We start from the raw sequence: 15535 nt of genomic DNA on the forward strand, positions 1-15535 counted from the left end.
GGTCTTGTTTGTTCTCTGACAAATAAAATCAAAATCTCCTCACCCAACTAGTATGCTTATCAAAAAAATAAAAACACATTTTCAGAACCATAAATATAACATTAAAAGCTTGGAAGAAGGTTTAGGCATTTTAAGACTTAAAAGACTTATAAACCATATCTAACTAACAAAAAGAATTGACAGCTCAAATAAACAAGTTTATTTATTTCACAACAATTGCAAACAAGCTACCTGCTTATTTTAATAATTCTTGTTAGCCAAGATGGAAGTGCATGAATAGTGCAGTAATCTATTCCTCTTGGAAATCTAGACTTCACCTACACATATCAAAATCCCAAGCTTACCTTCATCAAAATATAGAATCTAGATAAGACAGAAGGGACACAAACTAATAACTAATGTATGATATTTTAGTTTTTTTCCCCCGATGAAGGATTGTACATGTATTTCAATATTTCAGCCCTGTTGCATATTAACTAATGTATTTATCAAAATTCTGATAAATATGCTAATATTTATTGGGGATAAAAAATGCCTTTTATCCCCACTTTCGGACACACTCTATTCATAACAAGTAGAATGTATGCATAATGTATTAGTGTCTTATTGAGAATGAATTTGTAACTTTCAGATACTTCACTCAAATGTAGAGACGTGTATTTGATATGTTCCTGACAACAACCATCATCTGAAACCAACGAGACTTAGCAGAGTCTCATGGGTTTTTGATGATGAACAACCACAGAACTTTCTGAATGTGTTTCTTGCCTACAGCGACTGCAAAACAGCATTTGTTATTCATGGGTTAGAAATACATTTTGGATAAAGTAGGCATTTTGATGTATTTCGACTTATGCATAGCTTTCAAGTTGGGAGACGGTAACCTCACCTCGCTTGAACTTATGCAAGTGTATACCAGCGTATTGTTCACTATACAAAACTTACTCATAACTTCTCCAACCTACACAAAAACATTAACCAAATTTTTCATGTGTTGACTAATACTGGCTAAATCATTAATATGTGACAGGTGTGTTAGGAGTCTAAGGGTTTTGAAATATAACTTACCTATGGTATCTATGTATTTCCCTGAGGGGGGGCTAGATGGCCCATTCGTCTGAGGGCCATTCTCCGTCATCCTTCCTTACTGTTGAATGTCCTACAAAAAGCAAAGAGATTCAGAATTACAAAAAAATCCTTGACTACTATCAGAATTGACAAATTCTGTTACAATATGTTGCGATCTGTTTTAAACTATGATTCACATGTATCAGATTAACTCTAATGAAGTCCTTTCTGATAACCTATTTATTGCAAGATGTGACTGAAATATTTGGATTTTCCCCCAGAATTTCTGTTTTTTATCATTGTGGTATTTATGGCATGGAGAAAACAGGAGAGAAATGTAACCCATGACATAATATCTGTCTATAGTGGCTGTCTCTTGAGTGTGTTTTATGTCACCAAATACCTGGCTGCATTTCTGTTAGATACACCTATCCCTTTATGTACCACAATCCAGAAAACAAATTTATTAAGGCAACATGTGTTACCATTCACATTAAAACAGTAAAATTCTGCAGTTTAGCTGCCGTTTTTGACCTGCTACATTGTCATTTCCATATTATGACATCACATGTACATCACAGAACCTGTTTGCCCTTTGTTATAAATCTAGTTGTAGTGTCATGTTACCAAATACTCCATAGATACAAATCTTTGACAAAGATCTACTGAAGTGTTGATATTGGAGACTTTAGGTATGGAATTCACCTTGGAATCCCCTATTCTATTTATCTGAGGTGTTAGGCCTGAAATCCATCTACACACTCCTTGTCCTATTTATGTAAGTTTAAGATATGAAATTAACTTCCAAATGCCTGTCCTATTTATCTGATATTTTAGGTCTGAAATCCATCTACACACCCTCTGTCCTATATATCTCTGGTTTTAGGTCTGAAATCCATCTTCACATCCCTTGTCCTTTTTATCTGAGGTTTTAAGTCTAATATTCTCTTCCAAACCCTATCCTATTAACCTGAATGTTTTAGGTCTAAAATCCACCTCCGAACCCCATCCTATTTATCTGAGGTTTTCGTATGGAAGAAGTTTCATCTTAAAAAAAATTTAAAACATTTTCTTTTACAAATACCACAGATCTGTTGCTAATTTCAAAAATGTGGTTTGAAATCCAAATCCATCTTAACACAGAGGGAGAAAGGAAGAAAATTAAATTGTGAGACACTTAGTGGTGTTGTCTACAATATTTAGAAGCTGTAATTACCAATCCCACTAAAAACAAGCATTATGAGTGAGTTGTTAAGGTTCTTGGACGAAATTGGTTTTGGGACTCCAAACATAATGTTCCAGGATGTGTGTAAAATATTGTAACAAGTGGTTGACATTAGGTATTTTGATTCAATGAGACTAGACCTGATCTATTTCATTACTCGGTGACTCTCATCATTCAACATCATCAGGTAAAAACAACACTGACAGGGAGAGGTGAAGCAAAACATTAAGTATTTAGTAGTCCATATAATATGTCATTTTCATAAATCATTTGCTGACATCAATATCAAAGGTCAGTGGATAAACAGATGTACTGACATCCATCATGTTAATTCTGGTGTAATCCAAGGTCATATTTCATGTCCCTTTAACAAATTCAGGTTGGTAGATATATCACAACATTAAACTCAACCCAACTTTTCTAAAGATGCAGCATAATGATTAATGATGAAGATGTTGAAATGGCACAAATACAGTTTCATGATTAACAAGACTGACCTTTGACATTTGTCAATCAATTAGGTTTCAAAAATCATGGTTATGTCTGCTGTAGACTTACACTTGTCCAGCAAATGAGCTGAATACAGAAATAAAATTGGTAGCTAAAAAAAAGGGACAACTTCCAATCTATAAAAGGATAATGACTCCAACCACTCCTTTACACCTCAACAAAAAAGAGGGAAAATCTGCATAATGTTTAAATTAGACCTATGTCCTCAATTAGAATTCTGATTTCCATCCAAGTTCTGTCTCTACCTACAACATCTCCTTCCTTAGACTACACCCCAACATCAACCCAAACATGTTATCAATAATTAGATTAAACCAAGTCCACTACAGACCAGCATGTCAGTAGAAACATTTAAGTACAACTAATTTATGCCTGTCCAAGAAAAACAAACGTGACATTCCTATGGCTGAGATAACAAATGATTCACCAGCTACTGAAATATCAACTCTACTTTACACATTACACTGCAGCAGATAGAATAGCAAATCAGGGGAACCTGAACTACCTAAATCTTTGTCAGCTTATCCTTTGCTAGTTTTCATTTGTAAATTTAAAATGACTCACAATGCCTGAATTAAATTATCTAGCACTAAGCAAAAACCCTTTCCTGATGGCATTCAAAAAAAAAAAACTATTTTAATATCTACAAAATTTTTAAGTAAGTTTGTGAACAATAACATATTTTAGTATCAATTTATAAATGTGTTACTGGAAAGAAATGCAGAATATCTGATGAAGCACCCTGCCTGAGTAATGTGAGTCAGAAAATTTCACAAGTCATTGTAACCCGATGAGGATTGGTATATTTCATTACAAAATAAAAATATCTGTTTACATCTTACAAATGAAATAACTGAAGCACAACATGTTGGCATAACATGGAAGCTGCTATAAATAGCCAGAATAATTTGTGTTACTGATCCAAGCCTCTCCTCAGAGAAAACATACCAGCACAATAACTGACAGCTTTATGAAATGGAGTACTATCTTTAATTACCAAACTTACCAATAATGAGGATATACATTATTAATATATTTGTTAGCTAGATTTATCACCCTGTGAACAGTCAGGGTCATGTCGGGGGTCTCCTTATAGTAGCTGGTGACAACCTCATTGAACAACATACAGGAAACCCGTTAGGTCTTCCAGAGCAATGAGGATATACATTATTAATATATTTGTTAGCTAGATTTATCACCCTGTGAACAGTCACGGTCATGTCAAGGGTCTCCTTATAGTAGCTGGTGACAACCTCATTGAACAACATACAGGAAACCCGTCACGTCTTCCAGAGCAATGAGGATATACATTATTAATATATTTGTTAGCTAGATTTATCACCCTGTGAACAGTCACGGTCATGTCGAGGGTCTCCTTATAGTAGCTGGTGACAACCTCATTGAACAACATACAGGAGACCCGTCACGTCTTCCAGAGCAATAAGAGTAAAGTGTATAGCGCAAAGACATAGCCACATCAGCACAGACTGGTCCTTTCTCGGCTTCCCTAGAAACCCGAACCACTATGGAGTATCCAGCAACACACCTCGGATCTTCATCTGAGGATATGTGAGGTAATGCTCTACCCAGCTAAGCGATCACTGCTGCAACTTAGGAATATAGAAGGGAACACGGGGAAAACACAGGTCTCAACATACCACAGGCCTAAAATTTATCCTGTATCCTAGTGCACAAACTTACAAATTATCTCCCAAAGTTAGGAGTGGGCAATGAAAAGCATTTATTTGCAATTTTCCCAAATATCAATTGATATTGATGGGCTTATTAACAATATGGAATCAATCCGATTGTAAGGAAAGTTTGAGGTGCAGATTTTAATTTAAAGTAATAAAATAAACTTTCATCAGAATAATACCTTTCACAATTAATTTGTTAGCTCGCAAGTGTTAATTGTTTTTTTTACTGTAACTGTACCAGTCAGGGCAGCATTTATCCAATCTAAACACTGCAGTCTATTGATCTGTATTACAAATGCTACACCCTGACACATGGCCCAATGCTTTACTGATAATTTATGGTAAATACACCAAGCTGTACCAAACCATACACCACAAGTTTGTTAGACCTGTAATTTTCCCATTTACATACATCTGCATAACAATTCTAACATGTAGTAAAGTAAAAGTGTTCTCATCAGACCATTATATTGATGTGTTTGTATACATTGTGTCAACATTGACGGTTAGTTAAGAGACATGTAGTACACAATGCATATGATGAATCTATGATTCTGTATCAGACTTTCTTATTCACTTTTTGCGTCATCTTGGGAAAGAAATTGGAAAATTGTGAGGAAAGTTTCAGGAGCATATTGCAAGCTTTCTAAATTTGGTTTCAACATAGAATAATTTCAATTGGGAATGGGGACCATTATTGGCCCCCAAAGTTCTGCTGTATTATATCATCACCATACATAAATAAAGTATAGATATATTAAATATTACTTATTATTTTGATATCAAAACCTGTTATAAAGAATTCAAACCAAATATCAAAACAATAACAATAATAAACAGCGTGTGATATTCTTTGCTTCAGAATAATCCTTTAAGTATAGAATTGTCAATAATGGAATTGAGCTGCACTTTTACAATCCACTTTATCATGCAATGGCAGTACTTAAATGATGGATATCAACATCTTCTTTATGCAGATGTCATTTCAAACTCAGCAATAGAGTTTACATGTCTAAAGACAAATAATCATCACAGTCAGCACAAATAGGTACACAATGAATTTGGACCATAAAAGCTCTTTTCATTTGTTATTGTTTGACCTATCTAACTGCAGAAAAACAAGACTTTCTCCATTCCAAAATGAATTTCATTTTCCGGAAACGAAGTAAAATCCACGAATTTGCTCCCAATTTTTCACAAAATCCTCCAATATTTTCACAGGTCAAGAAGGCACAGACTGCCATAAAATCAAGGGAGAGAAAACAATGTATAACACCAAACAAAGACTAGTCTATGTTTTAGGCACTGCTATGTTGTTTTGAGGGCAAACGTATGGCCATAAAGCTATAATCAATAAGGTTTTCTCCTACTCTGTAACATTACATGGTAGTCTGGCCCATCAGCCATCTGCTGAGGGGAATGACATTGCTTCTGTAAGCATCCTGCTGATCAGAGAGACATTTCTGTACTGAACATTGCCTTCTGGTTACCAGCTGTGACCCGCTGGTTTGTTTGGTGTTTTCAATTTATTTTCATTGTCTTTTCCATCAGGAAAAGTTGAAAACTGCACAAGGTGGTAAACAACATCCAGAGCTCAGGCTAATTCACAGAAAACAAACCTGAAGTGTTCACTTGTGTTTTGAGAGCCCACTAAAGCAGCTGAATCTTCTTACATCCATTCTAGTCATTGATCACAATTTAGTCACAGAAAATTGATCAACTTGTGAATTCAATATACTTTCTATATCATTTATTAATCTTTTAAACATCAGTAATGGTCGTGTTGCAGTCAACTGCTACTGACATCTCCCTAGGAGTTCCTCCTTTAACCATTTTTAAAATCTACAGAATTATCACTCTGTTGCTGTAGAGTCCCATTACCCAATTGACCAATTCTGTTCTGACAAAGTTAGTTACTTACCATCGTGCACAGAGAAATCTTTCCTTCCTTTAATGGAAGAAACTTGATATGTAACTGTAACTGACAATGCAGTGATAAATTTAATCTTAGCCTCAATATTTTCTGTCATTTTGTATTTTGAATACAAATTTGCATATCTACGAGTAATCCTGATCTCAAGATAAATTTGTGTGAAAATACTCCTACCATTTATCTATATATAAGTGTTTTGATGTGTCATCAGATTTTATTATCCTCACCTGCTGTTCCAGACCACACTTCACAGAACACTACCCGGTTATCCTATCTTATACTTATATTCTGTCTAAATGAGATGTTAAATGTGACAAACAAGCACATCATCATAAACACTGCAGTATCGTGTTCAGTCAGAAGATCAAAACTTGTATTCAGAGAATTTCAGCCTGTAAAGAACAAATTCAAATTTTTTCAAACAAAGTAGGAAGTCCAAATCAAAAATAACATTTAAACCTAACAGTAAACGTCTGGCTTACCATTGGTGTAGAAAGTATTCCGAAGCAATATATCGAAACACTCAATCTAATCATTAATCTGAACCCTATCAGTCCATATCAGCAATGTGTGATCCTGCCTATTGTGAATGTAAATGGGCCAAAAAATACATTCCATACAAATTTGTTCAGCGCTATTGAGTTACCGAAACACAGCAAACAGCCCCCTACACAATATGGCTGCACATTAATTCACCATCAAAATTCAATCATAGCAACAAACATGTGTGACCCTACATGAGCTAATTCTTCTGAAGGTTTCCCCCAACACAGTGAAGCTAATCACATGGCTGAGGTTATCCATTTCAATATAGGCAACATATGAAATACACAACACTTGGTTGTAAAATCTGTTTGAGTTCTATTTATAGTAATTTACACAGAGAACCTAAAATTTTATGACAACATAATTTTGAATTTGTTCATACTTATTCCCTAGCTTAGTGGTTTTAATATCTCTTTTCAAAACCAAAGCCAGCCAAAAAAAAAAAACATTTTAAATTTCACTTGGTGTACCTTTATTGTTCAGAAATTGTTGAATATGTGAAAGTTATTTACAAGCAACCAACTCGTTTGCAACAATATTGGTTTTTTTTTTTAATTTTTAAATTAGTTGCCATTTACAAGGTTTTTCAGGTATTAAGTTTTATCCGCAGCAATAATTATGATAAAAACTTCTGTTTGATCGAGTTTCAGTTGGTAGTTTTATATATGATTACAGAACTGTAATGTTATTCTCTTAAATAGAATGTAAATTTTTCTTCGGGACAATTTTATGCATCACAACCTACAAAACACATAATAAGGCATATTTAAAATGACCAAATGTCAAAACAGCATTTGTATTCTGAAATCTTTCCAATTAGGCTGGTAGCAAGTACATACTGAATCATTACAGAGACAGCTCCATATAGCCCGTGACCTATACTCAGGATAAAGTGCTTGTACATCTCTATGGTAATTCCTATAATGATTTGTTCTAGAAAGGTTGCAGCTATCTAATGACAGGATGCCATGATTTTGTGATAGCTTGTGGTAGTTTCTATCATTTATACATGTAGACCAGACTGTTATATGCTTCTATACTTTGGCATCGTTATAAAATTAGTCCCAATTACAAGTTGTTTACAACAGAAATCATCAGTTTACTAAATTCCAACTCTGATATCATATTACATCAGCCATATGGATTCTTTTCGTGGAATACTAATTGATAAGATTGCCTGTAGTGAGAATAATGATTTCTCCTGAAACCAATCTGGGAAATTGACCTATCTGTGCTGTCATTACTTGTGTACTTGGGCAAGACACCATTACTGATTCATTGCTCTGGATGGCAAGTGATGGACCTCCCATATGTTGTTCAATGAGGCCACCATCTTCTTAAATGAGACCCTGTCTTAAAATGACTCTAGCTGGTCACTTGGTTATAAAACCAGCAAACAAACCTCTTGTCATATTACAGTGAAGAAATCCCTAGGTAATCATCCATCCTGTAACCCATAATTTTACAAACGTTTTCTAGCTTTTTTGATGTTTTCAAGCATTTTCATATTTTTTCAGTGGTTTTGATAGCTTTAAAAATAATTTCAGATGTTTTTTAAAAAGTTTGCAAATCAGCTTTGATGTATTTTCAAGCATTTTCATATGGTTTTCAGTTGTTTTGGTGTTTTTTCTGCCAAATTGTAACTCAATAGAACTGCAACTTATGTCTTCTAATACATACAACTACATGCTGCACCAACATAATATCCAACAAAGTTTTGTAGAAAACAAATACAACAGTGAGAGGGAATAGTAGTCTGTACCAGACTGTAATACTCACAAGAGGCAATTATGAAAATGAAATTTTACACTAATTACATAGTTATCTACAACAGACCTATATAGAAGTTTTTATACTCATCCTTACTCGTCCCTCAATGTTTCAGTGGATGGGAGACTGCTGAGAAAATATGACTTATTACTGGTATATTTTGATTGATGCATAAACCTTGGTCAAAAATTCTTCAAATCAATCAAGTCTTTGATCACTGATTACTGAAATATCAAAATGAATTTCTTTCTAAACAAATACATAAAATACTCAATAATATTGAACACAACAAAACTGACAGATTTTTGTTAAGCTGTCAGCCAAAAACACAGCTTTGAAATTTTGATGTCTAACGTCGACCACTGACAACCTGTTGTGTTTTTTTTATCGGAATACTCCTGGGGAAGATGACTAAACCCGAATCAATACCTCAGCCCCGAACTAGCTAGACATTCTGGTGACTAATACTTAAATGGCACACACTTCGAATAAAAACTACATCCTATATGACATTAGGTTTTGGCAAATGTATACTGATACTCTAAGAGAAAAACACTTATCTGTAAAATAACAATATGTAGTCATCAAACAAATTCAATGTGCCATCACAATTTTATTAAGTGACCAAGATTCAGGTTCTGTCTCTGATCCAAACTATCAAGTCATTTATGGCCCATACGTGTTCTAAGTCTATTTTATAAACTTGTATCACTACAACGGTATGTTGCTTTCAGAAAATGTATATGTCTTGATTTCAAAGCAGATCAATCATTGATGTCTCATTTTCAATATTAAAGCTAAAAATAGCAGTCTCTCTACAATAATATCCATATCAAACAAAGGTCTGTACCTTACGCCTATAGTTTTATCTCTAAATGACATTCCCTTGCCTCGATTTGCTAATCTATACAAATTTCTCTAAACAGTGCAGTTCAATTCATTTTTGTTTCAATACACTAAGCACTAAGGATACCCCTTATAACAGATCGGAGTTAACTGTACTGACATCTACAAACAAAAAACATGGACTTGTTTTCTACCAGACGGTATTTCATTTACTCTAGATGTTCAGGAATATACAAAGCTAAGCTATAGACTACTTTCCCTCATAATGAATCAACGGCAAAGCCATTCCCATCCAAATTTTCTGGTTCTTATTTTGCTCCAATACTTATAAAGTTTAGTTTTCATTTTTAAATTGAAACATAGGTTATTTCCATAGAGTAATGACAGACTTTTATATTTACACAGTAGTGAATATGTCAATGTAATTAAAATAAACAATCTAAAATGGCAAGATGTTTTTCTTGACATATCTACCTCCAAAACAGAGATTGTCTTATTTCTAAACAAGAGTTACTTCCAGCAAACAAATTTGCCACATTCATGTCTCTGATCTTGACTGTTGGGGTCTGTTAAGTAAAAAGTCTTTAAATGTATTTTGTATATTCAGAGTCTATAAAAATATGTTTTAAAAACATTTTACAGCTGAATGAGTCACATCTGATAATATGTACGGTAACAAGTTACAAAGCCAGCTAGAATTTACTGTTTGTAAAATCAGCACACCTAAGCATAACATTTGCATACATTTTAAATATTGATATGTATACTCATGTGTAGGCGTTTAATCATATCTTTTATATATCTAATTTGATTTTGTTATTTAATTACATTTGAAATGAAGAGCTCCTCAGGTAAGTAATTATAGGTTCATTTTAGTTTCTTTTGAAGTTATGACATAATATCATACATGAATAAACACTAGAGTATCAATAAGAGCACTTTGTCATGTACAAGGGCACCTCCCCCACAAACCACCTACAACAACATGACCCCATTATACCCAGACACGACACTAAACCTGACAACTCAAGAAACAGAAAAGGGTAGTGGCAAGAGGTACAGAGCTCCCAATATGGACAAGAGAGTGGGTGTGTCTTGCTCCCAAAACGGGTATGAGAGAGGGTGTAGCTTGCTTCCGAAACAGACAAGACAGTGGATGTGGCTGGCATCACATTTGTAAAGGTCACAGCTGAAATAGGCAATTCTGATATACTTTACAACTGGTAATAGCCTTTCATAAAAGACAGTAAAAGCAAATATCCACAGAAAATATATAGGTCAATGTAAGCTACTTTTGCAATAGAATGTTGTACTGCACAGAGTTTATCAGAGGTTTGATGTTTGATGATACAGGGATGGGCTTATTACTGAGCATGTGCTTATTGCTGAAAAAAAATTCTAGATAGATCTATATGACCCTTAAGATATTTCATTCTTTACAGAAATTATACATCATCATCTTACAACCAAAAATAAAGTATTAGTCATGATGATAGCTCAATCTTGTATCTTATATAATAGTGCTTAATCTTTCATGACAGTGTTTAAACAATACAACTGCTATCATTTCTGGCTGTAAACCAGTACTATAAAGGGTATCTATCTCTACATGCCCAGTATCAAGTCTATGGCAGGTCCTGGTAAGATCTCTGGTGTTTTGGCAGATCAGTCATCAGGATCCAGTGTACACATACTGTACCCCCATGTCAAACAGATCAGACAGTTATATGCACATCCTAGGAAACACTCCCCAGTAGTATTGTACAGCCAAGTTTACATAATAATACACCAAAATCACTCTAATTAACAGCCCATCTCTACTGGAGTCTGCTTTATCCACAAATCAGGAAGATAACAAGATAATTACTCAGCCCCAATTCCTTCCCTCCTGTTATTATGTTATCAAGTTAAATAGATGGCATTCCCTCACCCTACTGTTTAATACACTGATAAAGGACATTTCTCCACCCATCTCTTGCTGAAAACATCTCAAGGACCCTATGTGAATATACGTGTACTTTTGAAACATCACTCCTCTTCATTTTCTTTGGTAATCCAAGTTTAATTGTTAGTACCATTGTAAAGTCTCACTCCCCCTCGCCCTGATCTTAAGTGTAGTACATCTACCCTCCAACAAAGGTTAGGTATCCTCACTTCACCTCACACACATTAAAATGTTGTTGAGATATCCCCTCTTATTCCCTCCATCCCATCTGGTGTAAAATATTGATAATTTACACTGCAGTGCTGTCACCCCTTACCCCATCACTGCCCCTACTTTGTGACTTATACTGATTTAACCAGTGATTAATCTACCAAATGAATCCTTAGAACTTTTCTAAATTGACCCATTCAAATTGATTTAATATACTTTATATAGGGAATGTCCCCTTCTTTGCTTGTTCTTTGGTACCCCGCCCATCACATATTTAGCACCCTACTTCCAGTGACAAACCCCCACCTCACCACCACCACCTATGACCAGCAGAATATTAATCCCACCTGGTGACAAACAATTCTCCTTTCCTAACTGTTTTAACACTGTATAGATGTGTCTAACTGAAGGGCTGGCCAACCCATACTAGAGTGTTTCCTGCTTTCTTTCCTTTGAATTCTGTATACTGTATAGAGCCTAAATTACAGCCACTCCCTGCTTTACTGTCCCACATTTTTTTAAGTTTATGTCCAGAATAAAATAAGTCTTTATCTACAGTACATCAATTATTTCCCTCATCCAAATTGTTCTGAAGACAGCCATGATGATATCAAGTGTGGTAATATAGTATTACAGGATAGATGTCGTCATCAGCTACAGTAAGAACTTCTAAGCTATTTACAGCATATAAAACATACATCATATACAGCACCTTCCTACATATCTTCATAGTTATATAGTCACAATAATTATCCCCAAAAATTTTACTCATCTGTGAAACTTATCACATGGCTGTAAAGTGTCTTCTCATCTATAGCCAACGCACCAAATTATACTATGGGAATGCTGCATACATAAGCATACAACTCATCCATAACATGTGTAGTGTGCTAAAGAGGCAATTGAAGGTATTTTCTGAAGTGATAACTTAATGAAGGTATACTTGAATTTTTGTAACACACAGCTCATGTTGTAACCATAATCCAGTATTACAAACATGTTATATTTATATTAAAGATTATCACTGTTAATATAAACATGAAAATATCTGCAGGGCAAACAAATATACAAAGGTAGAGAATTAGATAAAAATTTATATTTGTAGAACATTGCCCCCTATATGGACGACTCTGCTTTTGATGTTTATTACCCTATAGCTTTATAGAAATTTTGATACAAGTGTCAGTGATGCAGAACACGTAGGAAAAAGGTAATGACAATTTCAGAAATACAGACACAGGAAAAGAGATTAAGCATTAATCATCCATAGGAACTTACAACTGTTGAAAGCACACTATTTCTACACATTTTTATACCATGTAGGAATCCACAATATTTATAATCAGATGTAGCACAGGATCACATAAGGCAAGGAGTTACACATTAATTATTTAACACTGGTGTTCGGTCAGTAGCATCACCATACTGACTTGTAACATCCCTGCTTGTTATAAATTGTGCTGGGGCACTCATACAATATATTACATATATCCCAGACAGAATACCTTGGTGTCAGCACAAACGTATCAATGTAGCTCTATATATAACACAGCACATACTTTTGCCCCTTGTACACGCCAGCAATATGTATTTTCTGTAGCTGGTTATAACCACACCCTTGTTGCCTGGCGGATGATCAACTAAATCCTCACTGGTGAGAAAAAGTATGTGGAGTTCAGAAAAACAAAATAAACATCCTGTTTTGGGGTTGTATTACTCACTTGGATCACACTTTTCAGTAAGGACTCCTTTTTTCTCCACGCCCTGATGAACCGGAGAAGCGAGCCCACGCCCCAGTGACCACACGGCACTTATGTATACTGTACACTACTATACTCCAGGCAGGGACTGATCAGGGAGGAGGCATTGCCAATGAAGCATGCAGTTGATGTACCAGCTGTACTAGTGATAGTAGTAGGCCGTAGTTACAGACAGCCTGTACAGTGGGATCCTCTACCACACCACTGGATACATTATGCTGATGCATTCCTTGAATCATTCCTCGACTTGGCCTAATGGGAAACCTAGACTGGCTGCTGTCATATATATAATCAATACCTTATTCATCACCAGTCTTTCATACAGCACACGTCTCCAGTGCTTTCTCTCTTTAGTGTGATAGAGCCTTGTTTGTTACATAAATATTGTTTACAATTTCAAGAGGATAAGTATCAATAACACCTCCATCTACAAAGATATAACAGAAAATACAACTGTAAAACTAACATAATTTTCATTTATTTTTTCTTGAACTGATAGGAATATGATAAACCTGTTCAGAACTAAACTGACAATAATATAGGTTTTGTAAGGGTGTCCATTCTAGATATTGTGGTAGCAGTGTGCTGGGTCAAAGCTAGTCTGGCCTGCTGTGAATTATGGCCTGCACTATACCTACTTTTGACCAAGGATAATTGACTGTTGTAGACAGACTGCTGTTTAACATTATCAATTCTTAATGTTGTAATGGTATCTCATTAGATTACCACTTTAAGAATCAATGACCATGACTTTGCAGTCAACAAAGCATGATAAAGCATGAGGACAAATCTGTTGAATCATTCCCACTTCTATCGATTTCTATAGACTGTGGAGGACGATGACGGTTGAGGTATCTCTTGGTAAGCCAATAACAGCTGACCTGGCCTTTGACTCACAAAACACATAAAAAACAAATACAGAAACTGTTTTGAATTCATATTAAGTTTGATTGGATCTATCTACCATTGATCTTGCCAACAGAAGGGCTGCGAAGGAATATTTATCAAAGTAATGTAAACATATATATTTTTGCAATAATCTTATTTCAGTGCTTTCACATTTAAAGTATTGCATTAAGATTTAATTGCACTAGTTGAAGTTTTTATATGTTGTGTGTATAAATATATATAGCAATTGATGTAGACACAAAAATTCATCATTATGCTACCAAGATAATTTGCCAAAAAGTGATATGTTAAAAATTGATGGTGTCAAACTAAGTACATTCACAAATGCTGCACATTTAAGTCAAGATCTGAGAGTCAGTATAAACAAATTAAATGCACACAACTGATATTCTATTGCTTTTTAATCATACAACATTTGCCTAGAGCTTGAAGATGGTGTGTGTTATCATACGACATATGACTAGAATTAGCAAGATGGTGAGTATGTGTGTGAGATTCCTGGTCATGATATTTATGGTACAAGCAGGTGAGGAAAGATCCAAGAGGTAAACATGTCTCTGAATAAATTTTAGTCTGAGTTAGCTCATAAAAGACCAGATTAAATCTAACACAAGAGATGACCCTATCTGGAAACACATTCAACTCTGTCTTCACATTTAGACAATTTTCTAAAAGAAACTAACATGTCTGTAAGTATAACAGAATCTGCAGAAATATCCTTACATCCAAACAACTTTCCAGGAAACACACTGATCTATAGATTAAATCAGTACTTTTTATACTGAAAGGGAATAAGTAGTCCAAGGCACAAGGTAGAGGATTTTACATACATCATTACAGTTTCTTGTGCACACTTACTAACATATTTCTTGCAATAAATATGGTTGTCAAATTACCGATGCAAATTGTAACAGCCCCGACATTTCCAGGTGATAAATGGTGTGATAATATGACTGGCAGTTCCAACTTAAGAGAAAGGAAAATATATAAACAGATCAAAGTGCTCTGATTCTCATATATTTCAATTTCCTATGTTGCTAATAAAAAACACTAATAAAAATTTTACCTAAATTGATTTTAATAAGATGTTATAATCACTGATATCCATTCAACAAA

At 34.7% G+C, this 15535-nt stretch overlaps 1 protein-coding gene across 5 annotated transcripts in view; it reads right to left on the reverse strand.

The window, feature by feature from the left end:
- The window catches only part of LOC132552780 (alpha-adducin-like), a 68269-nt gene that overhangs the window by 27505 nt on the left and 25229 nt on the right, over positions 1-15535 (reverse strand). For 4 of the 5 annotated variants that reach the window (XM_060216972.1, XM_060216973.1, XM_060216970.1 and 1 more), the window contains exon 3: positions 1069-1159. In XM_060216972.1, the coding sequence (XP_060072955.1) occupies positions 1069-1138 (70 nt within the window). In that variant the 5' untranslated portion in view covers positions 1139-1159. Of the gene's footprint in view, positions 1-1068; positions 1160-13471; positions 13654-15535 lie in introns of those variants that run through there. The other variant, XM_060216971.1, reaches the window with a different exon arrangement.

This window comes from Ylistrum balloti, unplaced genomic scaffold, assembly GCF_031769215.1.
Source record: "Ylistrum balloti isolate Yb309-2 unplaced genomic scaffold, AGI_CSIRO_Ybal_v1 Utg370280, whole genome shotgun sequence".
NCBI lineage: Eukaryota > Metazoa > Mollusca > Bivalvia > Pectinida > Pectinidae > Ylistrum > Ylistrum balloti.